We start from the raw sequence: 14939 nt of genomic DNA, 5'->3' as shown, positions 1-14939 counted from the left end.
TCTACTTTGATTTACATCTTTCTCCAAATATGGGAAGTATTTGTCATTATTTATCTAAATAAGCTCTTTCCCCTCTCTATTTCTGTGCTTTATGAGCATACCCATAATACTTTCTTGAACCATCATTATGCTAGATTTGATAACACATTCACAATCATAAGCTGAGGACCAACTGGAAGATTATATTTTCCTAATGCAGAGACTATTACTATAATTTTTCAAACTAAAACATGAAAAGAAAATAATTTAAAAAGCAGAGCAGAATTTCAGATCCTGGGAAACTATAAAATGATTTAATCTAATATAATCAGACTCACAATATGAGGAGCAGAGAAAATAAGATAGGGAAATATATAAAGAGAAAATATTTGAGAGTTTTAAAAATGGATAAAAGATATAAATTCACAAACCCAGAAAACACTTCACATTCTGAGATAACCAATATAAAGGAATTGCCCATCTAGGCATATCACCGTCAAACTGCTGATAACCAAATATAAAGAGAAATTATTTAAAACAAGCCCAGGAAAAATTTTGGGGGGAACAACATGAAGTGTGATGTTAGAAGTAACAGAAGGCAAACTCTAGTTCTCATTAGAAGCAATGGAAGGCAAAAATCACTGGGATGAAATGCTTAAGATACCAGGAAAAAAAAACCTGTCAATGTAGAATGTTATAGCCATCAGGAATACACTTCAGAAATGAAGACAAAATTAAAAACAATTTTTATAAGCTAAGAGCAGAGAGAATTTCTCTGTGTAAATATAAGACCTGTAAAAATTGATACTGAAATTATTTCAGTAAATAAAATAGCAACATAACATTTTGTGATAGAGATGTAGATACAGTAATAAATCCCATACAATGAAATATTCAACACTAAAAGGAAATGAGCTATCAAATCATGAAAAAAAGTGAAAGAACCTTAAATTTCTTTTCTTTTTTGTTTTTTTTTTTTTGAGATGGAGTCTCATTCTGTTGCCCAGGCTGGAGTGTTGGCATGATCTCGGCTCACTGCAACCTCTGCCTCCCAGGTTCAAGTGATTCTCCTGCCTCAGCCTCCCCAGTAGCTGGGATTACAGGTGCCCACCACCACTCCTGGCTAATTTTTGTATTTTTAGTAGAGATGGGGTTTCACCATTTTGACCAGGATAGTCTCAAACTCCTGACCTCAGGTGATCCTCCCACCTCAGCCTCCCAAAGTGCTGGGATTACAGGTGTGAGCCACTGCACCTGGCCAGGAACCTTAAATTTCTAAGTGAAAGGAGCCAAAATGAAAAGGCTATACTACTGGTGATTCCATTATTACATTCTGAAAGAGGCTAAATTATGGAAACAGTAAAAAAATCAGTGATCAGAGAGAAGAGAAGGATGCATGATTGGAGCACAGAGCAAGAAAACAATTTTGATTGGCACTATAATGATAGATGCACATCATTACACTTTTGTCAAAACTCATAGAATGTACAACACAAAGAGTCACCCATAATGTAAGCTATGGATTTGGTTGTTAAGGATGTATCCATGTGTACAACGTTCACGGATTTTAACAAATGTACCATACTGATATAGGATGTTGACAGTGGGAGATGCTGTGCATGTGGGGTTAAGGATATGTGACAACCCTGTGTTTTCCACTGGGTATTTTTCTGAACCTAGAACAGCCCAAAAAAGCCTATTAATTATACATATATGTATATATGTAAAATATGTGTCTATAAAAATTAAATTAAATTGAATTATCTTATTGCAATATTCTTACTTTGTTTATTATGGGTACGTGGAATGCAATATGTTGAAGATATATAATATAATCTCTAAACACTAAAAACCCCCAAAAGAACAAATAGTATATTCAAAAATTAAACAGACCAGGTGAAATTAAATTTAAAGCGCTTCCATTATCCAAAAGAGGTAAGAAAGTAAAAATAAAAGACCAGACAACTAGTAGGAAAACAATAGAAAACTACTAGCAGGTGAGAGACGTAAACTTAACATGTCTGTAATTACTGTAAGGAAATGGACCTAATACTTCAATTAAAGTCAAGATCATCAGACTGAATTTAAAAATCTGTATGTTATTTATACACAAACACACACACACATACTTTAAGGACATGACTTTAAAGTGAAATATTTTTGTAAAATATCCCAAGTGGATTCTAATTATTTTTTTAAAAATCTGGCTGTGGAAGTGTTAGATAAAATAAGCTTAATGGCAAAAAGCCAGTATGGGCAAAGAGTGGCATTATAATGACATAAGTTCACTTCCTCAGGAAGACAAAACATCCCTAAATGAGTTTTTGAAAAATAACTTATCTTCAAAATACGATAATTAAAAATTGATAAAACACAAAGGAAAAATAGAAAAGTATTCTTAGGTGGACATAATAAAAGAACAAGAATTAATAAGGATATAAAATAGGGGAGGAGCCAAGATGGCTGAATAGGAACAGCTCCGGTCTACAGCTCCCAGCGCGAGCGACGCAGAAGACGGGTGATTTCTGCATTTCCATCTGAGGTACCGTGTTCATCTCACTAGGGAGTGCCAGACAGTGGGCACAGGTGAGTGGGTGAGCACACCGTGTGCCAGCCGAAGCAGGGGCGAGGCATTGCCTCACTTGGGAAGTGCAAGGGGTCAGGGAGTTCCCTTTCCAGGGGTGACAGACGGCACCTGGAAAATCGGGCCACTTCCACCCAAATACTGTGCTTTTCCGACGGGCTTAGGAAACGGTGCACCAGGAGATTATAGCCCGCACCTAGCTCAGAGGGTCCTACGCCCACGGAGTCTCGCTGATTGCTAGCACAGCAGTCTGAGATCAAACAGCAAGTCGGCAGCGAGGCTGGGGGAGGGGCGCCCACCATTGCTCAGGCTCGCTTAGGTAAACAAAGCAGCTTGGAAGTTTGAACTGGGTGGAGCCCACCACAGCTCAAGGAGGACTGCCTGCCTCTGTAGGCTTCACCTCTGGGGGCAGGGCACAGACAAACAAAAAGACAGCAGTAACCTCTGCAGACTTAAATGTCCCTGTCTGACAGCTTTGAGGAGAGCAGTGGTTCTCCCAGCACGCAGCTGGAGATCTGAGAATGGGCAGACTGCCTCCTCAAGGGGGTCCCTGACCCCTGACCCCCGTGCAGCCTAACTGGGAGGCACCCCCCAGCAGGGGCAGACTGACACCTCACATGGCCAGCCGGGTACTCCAACAGACCTGCAGCTGAGGGTCCTGACTGTTAGAAGGAAAACTAACAGAAAGGACATCTGCACCAAAAACCCATCTGTACATCACCATCATCAAAGACCAAAAGTAGATAAAACCACAAAGATGGGGAAAAAACAGAGCAGAAAAATTGGAAACTCTAAAAAGCAGAGTGCCTCTCCTCCTCCAAAGGAACGCAGTTCCTCACCAGCAATGGAACAAAGCTGGACGGAGAATGACTTTGACGAGCTGAGAGAAGAAGGCTTCAGACAATTAAATTACTCCGAGGAATGGGAGGATATTCAAACCAAAGGCAAAGAAGTTGAAAACTTTGAAAAAAATTTAGAAGAATTATAACTAGAAGAACCAATACAGAGAAGTGCTTAAAGGAGCTGATGGAGCTCAAAGCCAAGGCTCGAGAACTATGTGAAGAATGCAGAAGCCTCAGGAGCTGATGCGATCAAATGGAAGAAAGGGTATCAGCCATGGAAGATGAAATGAATGAAACGAAGTGAGAAGGGAAGTTTAGAGAAAAAAGAATAAAAAGAAACGAGCAAAGCCTTCAAGAAATGTGGGACTATGTGAAAAGACCAAATCTACATCTGGTTGGTGTACCTGAAAGTGACGGGGAGAATGGAACCAAGTTGGAAAACACTCTGCAGGATATTATCCAGGAGAACTTCCCCAATCTAGCAAGGCAGGCCAACATTCTGATTCAGGAAATACAGAGAACGCCACAAAGATACTCCTCGAGAAGAGCAACTCCAAGACACAAAATTGTCAGATTCACCAAAGTTGAAATGAAGGAAAAAATGTTAAGGGCAGCCAGAGAGAAAGGTCGGGTTACCCTCAAAGGGAAGCCCATCAGACTAACAGCAGATCTCTCGGCAGAAACTCTACAAGCCAGAAGAGAGTGGGGGCCAATATTCAACATTCTTAAAGAAAAGAATTTTCAACCCAGAATTTCATATCCAGCCAAACTAAGCTTCATAAGTGAAGGAGAAATAAAATACTTTACAGACAAGCAAATGCTGAGAGATTTTGTCACCACCAGGCCAGCCCTAAAAGAGCTCTTGAAGGAAGCGCTAAACATGGAAAGGTACAACCGGTACCAGCCACTGCAAAATCATGCCAAAATGTAAAGACCATGGAGACTAGGAAGAGACTGCATCAACTAACGAGCAAAATAACCAGCTAACATCATAATGACAGGATCAAATTCACACATAACAATATTAACCTTAAATGTAAATGGACTAAATGCTCCAATTAAAAGACACAGACTGGCAAATTGAATAAAGACTCAAGACCCATCAGTGTGCTGTATTCAGGAAACCCATCTCATGTGCAGAGACACACATAGGCTCAAAATAAAAGGATGGAGGAAGATCTACCAAGCAAATGGAAAACAAAAAAAGGCAGGGGTTGCAATCCTAGTCTCTGATAAAACAGACTTTAAACCAACAAAGATCAAAAGAGACAAAGAAGGCCATTACATAATGGTAAAGGGATTAATTCAACAAGAAGAGCTAACTATCCTAAATATATATGCATCCAATACAGGAGCATCCAGATTCATAAAGCAAGTCCTGAGTGATCTACAAAGAGACTTAGACTCCCACACATTAATAATGGGAGACTTTAACACCCCACTGTCAACATTAGACAGATCAACGAGACAGAAAGTCAACAAGGATATCCAAGAATTGAACTCAGCTCTGCACCAAGCGGACCTAATAGACATCTACAGAACTCTCCACCCAAAATCAACAGAATATACATTTTTTTCAGCACCACACCACACCTATTCAAAAATTGACCACATACTTGGAAGTAAAGCTCTCCTCAGTAAATGTAAAAGAACAGAAATCATAACAAACTATCTCTCAGATCACAGTGCAATCAAGCTAGAACTCAGGATTAAGAATCTCACTCAAAAGCGATCAACTACATGGAAACTGAACAACCTGCTCCCGAATGACTACTGGGTACATAACGAAATGAAGGCAGAAATAAAGATGTTCTTTGAAACTAACGAGAACCAAGACACAACATACCAGAATCTCTGGGATGCATTCAAAGCAGTGTCTAGAGGGAAATTTATAGCACTAAATGCCCATAAGAGAAAGCAGGAAAGATCCAAAATTGACACCCTAATATCACAATTAAAAGAACTAGAAAAGCAAGAGCAAACACATTCAAAAGCTAGCAGAAGGCAAGAAATAACTAAAATCAGAGCAGAACTGAAGGAAATAGAGACACAAAAAACCCTTCAAAAAATTAATGAATCCAGGAGCTGGTTTTTTGAAAGGATCAACAAAATTGATAGACCGCTAGCAAGATTAATAAAGAAAAAAAGAGAGAAGAATCAAATAGATGCAATAAAAAATGATAAAGGGGATATCACCACCGATCCCACAGAAATACAAACTACCATCAGAGAATACTACAAACACCTCTATGCAAATAAACTAGAAAATCTAGAAGAAATGGATAAATTCCTCAACACATACACCCTCCCAGGACTAAACCAGGAAGAAGTTGAATCTCTGAATAGACCAATAACAGGAGCTGAAATTGTGGCAATAATCAATAGCTTACCAATCAAAAAAAGTCCAGGACCAGATGGGTTCACAGCCAAATTCTACCAGAGGTACAAGGAGGAGCTGGTACCATTCCTTCTGAAACTATTCCAATCAACAGAAAAAGATGGAATCCTCCCTAACTCATTTTATGAGGCCAGCATCATCCTGATACCAAAGCTGGGCAGAGACACAAAAAAAAAGAGAATTTTGGTTCATCCTTGATGAATATTGATGCAAAAATCCTCAATAAAATACTGGCAAACAGAATCCAGCAGCACATCAAAAAGCTTATCCACCATGATCAAGTGGGCTTCATCCCTGGGATGCAAGGCTTTTTCAATATATGCAAATCAATAAACGTAATCCAGCATATAAACAGAACCAAAGACAAAAACCACATGATTATCTCAATAGATGCAGAAAAGGCCTTTGACAAAATTCAACAACTCTTCAGGCTAAAAACTCTCAATAAATTAGGTATTGATGGGACGTATCTCAAGATAATAAGAGCTATCTATGACAAACCCACAGCCAATATCATACTGAATGGGCAAAAACTGGAAGCATTCCCTTTGAAAACTGCCACAAGACAGGGATGCCCTCTCTCACCACTTCTATTCAACATAGTGTTGGAAGTTCTGGCCAGGGCAATTAGGCAGGAGAAGGAAATAAAGGGTATTCAATTAGGAAAAGAGGAAGTCAAATTGTCCCTGTTTGCAGACAACATGATTGTATATCTAGAAAACCCCATTGTCTCAGCCCAAAATCTCCTTAAGCTAATAAGCAACTTCAGCAAAGTCTCAGGATAGAAAATCAATGTACAAAAATCACAAGCATTCTTATACACCACTAACAGACAAACAGAGAGCCAAATCATGAGTGAACTCCCATTCACAATTGCTTCAAAGAGAATAAAATACCTAGGAATCCAACTTACAAGGAATGTGAAGGACCTCTTCAAGGAGAACTACAAACTGCTCAAGGAAATAAAAGAGGATACAAACAAATGGAAGAACATTCCATGCTCATGAGTAGGAAGAATCAATATTGTGAAAATGGCCATACTGCCCAAGGTAATTTACAGATTCAATGCCATCCCCATCAAGCTACCAATGACTTTCTTCACAGAATTTGAAAAAACTACTTTAAAGTTCATATGGAACCAAAAAAGAGCCCGCATCACCAAGTCAATCCTAAGCCAAAAGAACAAAGCTGGAGGCATCACACTACCTGACTTCAAACTATACTACAAGGCTACAGTAACCAAAACAGCATGGTACTGGTACCAAAACAGCGATATAGATCAATGGAACAGAACAGAGCCGTCAGAAATAACGCTGCATATCTACAACTATCTGATCTTTGACAAACCTGAGAAAAACAAGAAATGGGGAAAGGATTCCCTATTTAATAAATGGTGCTAGGAAAACTGGCTAGCCATATGGAGAAAGCTGAAACTGGATCCCTTCCTTACACCTTATACAAAAATCAATTCAAGATGGATTAAAGACTTAAACGTTAGACCTGAAACCATAAAAACCCTAGAAGAAAACCTAGGCATTACCATTCAGGACATAGGCATGGGCAAGGACTTCATGTCTAAAACACCAAAAGCAATGGCAACAAAAGCCAAATTTGACAAATGGGATTTAATTAAACTAAAGAGCTTCTGCACAGCAAAAGAAACTACCATCAGAGTGAACAGGCAACCTACAAAATGGGAGAAAATTTTCGCAACCTACTCATCTGACAAAGGGCTAATATCCAGAATCTACAATGAACTCCAACAAATTTACAAGAAAAAAACAAACAACCCCATCAAAAAGTGGGCGAAGGACATGAACAGACACTTCTCAAAAGAAGACATTTATGCAGCCAAAAAACACATGAAAAAATGCTCACCATCACTTGCCATCAGAGAAATGCAAATCAAAACCATAATGAGATACCATCTCACACCAGTTAGAATGGCCATCATTAAAAAGTCAGGAAACAACAGGTGCTGGAGAGGATGTGGAGAAATAGGAACACTTTTACACTGTTGGTGGGACTGTAAACTAGTTCAACCCTTGTGGAAGTCAGTGTGGCGATTCCTCAGGGATCCAGAACTAGAATTTCCATTTGACCTAGCCATCCCATTACTGGGTATATACCCAAAGGACTATAAATCATGCTGCTATAAAGACACATGCACACGTATGTTTATTGTGGCATTATTCACAATAGCAAAGACTTGGAACCAACCCAAATGTCCAACAATGATAGACTGGATTAAGAAAATGTGGCACATATACACCATGGAATACTATGCAGCCAAAAAAACGATGAGTTCATGTCCTTTGTAGGGACATGGATGAAATTGGAAATCATCATTCTCAGTAAACTATCACAAGAACAAAAAACCAAACACCGCATATTCTCACTCATAGGTGGGAATTGAACAATGAGAACACATGGACACAGGAAGGGGAACATCACACTTCGGGGCCTGTTGTGGGGTGGGAGGAGGGGGGAGGGATAGCATTGGGAGATATACCTAATGCTAGATGACGAGTTAGTGGGTGCAGCGCACCAGCATGGCACATGTATACATATGTAACTAACCTGCACATTGTGCACATGTACCATAAAACCTAAAGTATAATAATAATAATAATAATAAATAAATAAATAAATAAATAAGGATATAAAATATTTGAAAATGTATTATCCAACTTGATCTAGTTGACATTTAAAGGATAATATAATCCACAACTAAATAGTCTGCATTCTTTTAAAGTTCGAAACATTCAATGTAATGAAGCATATAATGGGCAATGAATTTTCTCTTAGTGAATTGCAATAACTTGAAATTATTCAGAATACAATCTATGATCACAATGGAATTGAGTTAGACAGCAATAAAAAAGTAATTAATACATGCTCAGATATGTGGCATTTAAATCACACCACTAAACATGCGGGGCAAAAAGAAATCATGACGAAAATTAGAAAACATTTAGAATTGAATATTAATGAAAGTAAAGTATATCAAAATAAAGTATGAGATTACAATGGTGAGGTTAAAGCAATGAATAGATAGAAATTTGGAAATAGGTGGAAATTTGTAGTTTAAAGGCATAGGTTAAAAGAAGAAATGTTTAAAATAAATAATATAAACTTCCAATCTTAGAAGACAAGGAACATTATGCCCAAAGTAGAAAAAAGGAAAAGAACCCAAGAACAAAAATCAACAAAGCAGAAAACAAACAATAGAAAAAAATAAAGAAATCCAAAACTGAGTTCCTGTAAAACTTAATAAAAATTATACATTCCAAGACCTATTTACCCCGTATAGAGAGAAACATCACAAATTATCAATATTGAGAATGAAAGAAGAGATATGTCTACAGGTGCTATAGACCTTAAAAAGTTGCTAGAGGAGAGGAAGGCATTATGAACAACTTTTGTCAATAATTTAACAACCCCAAAGAAGTGGACAAATTCCTTCAGAAACATAACTTTCTCAAACCAACACAAAAAGAAAAAAAACTGAATATTTTAAAGAAATTAGATAAAAAAGTAAATAAATCTTCTCATGAAGAAAACTCCAGGTCATAATCGCTCCATTTCTAAATGCTAAGAAACATTAAAAGAATAAATATTCACAGCATTACACTATTTCAAAGATTAAATGAAGAGACAACATTTATTAATTTCTTTTATGAGGGCAGCATGTCTCTGATACAAAAGCTGGTAAGTTCATTACAATGAAGGAACATTACAGAGAAATATCTACTAATATGAATGCGAAAATGCAAAACAAAATAGTAGAAAATCAAACCCACAAAATAGGAAAGGGTGATACATCATGGCCAAATATGGTATATTCCAGGAGTGCAAGTTTAACACTGGAAAATCAATAATTTTATCATGTTAACAAAAAATGGAGAAAACTATATGATCACATCATTTATGGAGAAAAAGCATTTGATAAAATTCAACATCTGTGATAAAATACATACCATTGAAAACCTCATCACATTTAAAATAAAATAAAATTTCTGAATAAGACTAATTTATATCTACAGAACTCTATTAAAAGTGAAAAAGCAAGCCCCGGTATACAAGATATTTGCAATCATTGTACCCAACAAGGGAATCACATCTTGAATGCATCAACAGGTTGTATATTCAATAAAAAAGAGACAAGGCTACCTAATGAGAAAACGGACTGAAGTCTCAAAAAGTCATTTACCAAAGAAGCTACATAAATTGGCAATAAACAGATAAAATTGTGCTAAAGTTCATTAACCACCATGAAAATGAAAATTGAAACAGAAATAACTAAAATGAAGGACAGAGAGAGGAGGAAAACAAGTGTAGGCATTGATGTGTACGAAGTGGAATTTTCATACACTTCTGGTGAGAGTATAAATTAGTACAGTCTTGGAAAACTTGTCGGAAGTATTTACCAACACATACCCTGTGATCCGACAACTTCACTCTAGAAATATACCCAGTAGAAATCCTTACTTATTACACCAAAAGGCATGTAGAAGAATGTTTATAGCTAAATATTATTTTTAATAGCTGGAACAATAAACAAAATATTCATTAATAGTAAAATGGAAAAACAAGTGGTGTTATATTTATTGAATTTGTAATATACACCAATGAGGATAAAACAGAACTATTGCTTTGTGTGAACATTACAATCATCCTATTAAAAGAACCCAAACATGAAAGAGTACATGGTGATTGCTTCTACTTGTGAAAAGTTCAAAAACAGACAAAACGAATCTTTGGTTATTTAGAAGTCATGGTTGTGAGGTTGGAATCTGGGGATTTGGGTGGTTCTTTTTCATTTCTTCATCGTGGTACTAGTTACACATTTTTTTTTTCACTTGAATATTAATTGACCTGTGAACTTATGATTTATTATATACTTTTTTTTCGTTTTTTGTTTCATTGTTTTTTGGTGTTTATTTATTTATTTATTTTTTTTTTTTTTTGACGGAATTTCACTCTCTCACCCAGGCTGGAGTGCAGTGGTAAGATCTCTGCTCACTGCAACCTCCGCCTCCCAGGTTCAAGCGATTCTCCTGCCTCAGCTTCCCGAGTAGCTGGGATTTCAGGCACCCGCCACCACGCCTGGCTAATTTTTTTTGTATTTTTAGTAGAGACGGGGTTTCACCATGTTGCGGAAACTGGTCTCGAACTCCTGATACGTGTTTATATATATTCAATTGAAATTTTACTTAAGAAGTGTTTATGAATCTTCCTGTTCCTCAGCTGTTGGAAGTGATTTTATTGTTGTTGTTGCCTTAATTAGGCATCACGTCCAGTGGAGTGCTTGTCCTGCAAGAGACAGGGCCCAGGAGCTCGCACGTTCCACAGCGCACCACACCCAACCTCAGCCCACCTGGGCTCTCCCAGCCGCCTGCCTCTTCCAGGCTGCGTGGCTGGGGCATCATCTCGCGCTCCCAACTGCCCTGTAACCACCAACTGCCATTATTCTGGCTGGAACCCAGGACTTCAAGCCATGTGGCGCATCTTGTTTCTGCTCAGCGGGCTCGCCGGGCTGCGGATGGACAGTAGTGAGTAGAAAAACCCCTCCTCTTGCCTTTTGGGACCCTCAGTGCTACTCTCCCTTTGCCTCCAAGTTACACTGACATCCCTGGGAGGATGCTTTCCTGAGGGGTTTCCAACTCAGCAACTCCAAGCTCATCCCCGACATTGCCGCCTTCCCCACCCAAAATCCACGTAGAATATGGGCTTTCCCACACGTCCTGGAAACCTAGGAAAGATAGGAGGTCCTAGGCCTTAAGAGGATGCTTCAAAATTGTAGTTTCAGATCCTGCTTTGCATTTTTCACTACAGCGAAAGTTGAGACCCAACTTCTGTACTCTCTAGTTGAAGAGTCCAGAGTGAGTTAATTTGTCCTGAGGGGCTTGAACCTATTGACCCAAGGTTACCAGATCCTACCTACAGGGCAATACTCCTAAAGCAATATACCTACTTCTTTTTTTAAAAAATATGGCTGGGCGCGGTGGCTCATGCCTGTAATCCCAGCATTTTGGGAGGCTGAGGAAGGCGTATCACGAGGACAGGAGATCCAGACCATCCCGGCCAACATGGTGAAACACCCCTCTACTAAAAATATAAAAAATTAGCCGGGGGTGGTGGTGCGTGCCTGTAGTCCCAGCTGCTGGGGAGGCTGAGGCAGGGGAATCCCTTGAACCCGGGAGGCGGAGGTTGCAGTGAGCGGAGATCGCGCCACTGCACTCCAGCCTGGGCCTGGGCGACAGAGTGAGACTTCGTCTCAAAAACAAAAAAACAGAAAAACAGAAAAAAATACCTCCTTGTACTTTTAGAAAGAAATGGGAAGATAATAAAAATGAGAAGAAGCGTATAGAATAGAGATTAGAGATTTAGATGAAAAACTCATAAAACAAGCTCTGAAATGATGGGCATTGTTCTAATAAAACATTTTTCACATTTTGCAGATTTTGATAGTTTACCTGTGCAAATTACAGTTCCAGAGAAAACACGGTCAATAATAAAGGAAGGAATTGAATCGCAGGTAATGAATCACTAACATTATTTACAAATTCAAAATGATGTAAATATTTTGTTTCTAAGAAGTTAATCTGCCATTTTTCATTCATGCACACCTGTTGAATTTTATATTTATACCAAATTTTCCCTGAATGGAAAAGCCCTTTTGAAAATGAACCAAGATCAACAATGTTTCACAGAAATAATGGTGCAGTGATGCTGGATATCAAAGCCCCAAGTCCATTTTCTGAATCTATCTTCCTCTTGGATGTCTTTGAATAATCATTGGCTTGATTGTTCTAGAGATTCTGTTCTCACTCACCGTTCAGGCTGTATTTGGAGGAATTTTTTTGTCATTGTTGCTAAGTAAGCCTTGGCTTGCTTATATGGGATGATGATCACTTGAATTAATGATGTGTTATATTAATGATTTTTTTAGCCCTGATTGCAAATATGTTAATGATTAGGACTCTTTCTTTCATGCTATTTTAAATTATTTTAGTTCAGAATTATTACTCTCTTTTTAAAATTTGAATTTAAAAGCTTCTTTTCATTTTCACTAAGTTCTAGAATCCATTTCTGAAGTGGAATGTGGTTTCTTGAGAAATCAATTTTTTTTTTGATTTGGTAGCAGATGTTCTGGTAATTTAAATGCAAACATTTCCTTAGCATATATCCATTTGTCATCCTAATACAGACATTATAGCTTAAGATGTTATTTAAATCATTTTTAAAGGAATACATATCTATATATCTATTACTAAAACAAATCATTTAAATAGAAAAAAGCAATGAGGCTTTTAACAATATTTTATGAAAGATTTTTAATGTAAAAGTATTATGGAGATGTTAATAATATTAGAAAATAAGCAGAGAATCTATTTGGAGAGAAGTATTTCAAACAAGAATAACTTGATTGTTATAAGATAGTGATTTGCAATAAGTGAAAACAAAAATGCCCATTTTCAACTGTCAAATTCATCAGGAAAAAATTGTCTATTTTGTTAATGTCTGTATTCTTCTTGCCTAGAACAGTGCCAGATACAAAGTAATGAATTAACAGTATTTTTAAAATCAACTAGGCTATTATGCTAATTAATTCAACAAATACTATAAACATAATATGAAACAATATATATTTTGAATTATTACAGTTAATAAAGGCCAGAAACCATAGGATTATTCAACCTAAAATTACTAGATTTTTTTTTTTTTTTGAGACGGAGTCTTGCTCTGTTGCCCAGGCTGGAGTGCAGTGGCACAACCTTGGCTCACTGCAAGCTCCGCCTCCTGGGTTCACACCATTCTCCTGCCTCAGCCTCCCGAGTAGCTGGGACTACAGGCGCCTGCCACCACGCCCGGCTAATTTTTTTGTATTTTTAATAGAGACGGGGTTTCACCGTTAGTCAGGATGGTCTCGATCTCCTGACCTCGTGATCCACCCGCCTCGGCCTCCCAAAGTGCTGGGATTACAGGCATGAGCCACCGCGCCTGGCCTAAAATTACTAGATTTTTAAAAATAATTGAATGTAACTTCTAAAAGTGGGAAATGCAGTATGAAAATATAAAAGTCAGGAATTTAGAGTAGAACAGAGACAGCTGAAAAGATGAAATGCAACATGTGAAAGGCTAAGAGAAAAGGACAGAATTAGAAGCTTAAGCATAGAGTGTTTGGCATTCCTGAAATAGGGTAGAAAAGAAGAAGAGGTAATAGTAAACATATTTTAATAAGAAATGGCTTTATAAAGTCGAATCTTCAGAACAGGTGTCCCAAATCCAAAGCAGAGTTTATTTGTTGAAGTCCTAACCCCTGGTGTCTCACAATGTAAGCATATTTGGAGGCAGAGTCTATAAAGACGTAATTAAATTAAAATGAGTTTACTAGAATAGTAATTAATAGTAAGTAATAGCTCTAATACCATATGACTGGTGTCCTTGTAAGAACAAGGAATCTGAGCATAGACACATGTGGATATGAAGACACCAGGAGACCCAGAAAAAGCATTCCACAAAGTCTAACATCCTTTCTTGGTTAAAAACTCTTAACAGTTTAGGTATAGAAGGAAGTTACCCGAATATAATTAAGGCCAGTTATGAAAAACCCTTAGTTAACATCATAATTAGTGGAAAGGAACTAAAACCTTTTTTTTTTTTTTTTTTTTTTTTGGCGGAGTCTCACCTTGTCACCCAGGCTGGAGTGCAATGGCTTGATCTTGGCTCACTGCAACCTCCGCCTCCCAGGTTCAAGCGATTCTCCTGTCTCAGCCTCCCCAGCATCTGGGATTACAGGCGACTGCCCCCATGCCCAGCTAATTTTTTGTATCTTTTAGTAGTGATGGGGTTTCACCATGTTGGTCAGGCTGGTCTTGAACTCTTGACCTCGTGATCCGCCTGTCTTGGCTTCTCAAAGTGCTGGGATTATAGGCGTGAGCTTTTTCTTTAAGATGTGGTACAAGACAAGGATTCCCACTCTCAACATAATACTGATAGTACTATCAAGGGCAGAGATAAAGATATAAACAGTATCCAAAATCAGAAGGAAGTCAAATATCTTTATTAGCACATGACATGATCCCATATATAGAAAACCCCAGACTCCACCATGAATCTCTTAGATCAA

At 37.9% G+C, this 14939-nt stretch overlaps 1 protein-coding gene across 1 annotated transcript in view; it reads left to right on the top strand.

The window, feature by feature from the left end:
- The first annotated feature begins 11182 nt into the window (after nt 1–11182).
- The window catches only part of ADAM2 (ADAM metallopeptidase domain 2), a 93971-nt gene continuing 90214 nt past the window's right edge, over nt 11183–14939 (top strand). The window contains exons 1-2 of the mRNA XM_024251160.3: nt 11183–11358; nt 12268–12344. Coding sequence (XP_024106928.3) covers nt 11304–11358; nt 12268–12344 — 132 coding nt within the window. The 5' untranslated portion in view covers nt 11183–11303. The remainder of the gene's footprint in view (nt 11359–12267; nt 12345–14939) is intronic.

The sequence above is a fragment of the Pongo abelii genome, chromosome 7 (genome assembly GCF_028885655.2).
Source record: "Pongo abelii isolate AG06213 chromosome 7, NHGRI_mPonAbe1-v2.0_pri, whole genome shotgun sequence".
Lineage (NCBI taxonomy): Eukaryota > Metazoa > Chordata > Mammalia > Primates > Hominidae > Pongo > Pongo abelii.
This window is presented reverse-complemented; position numbering and strand designations above follow the sequence as displayed.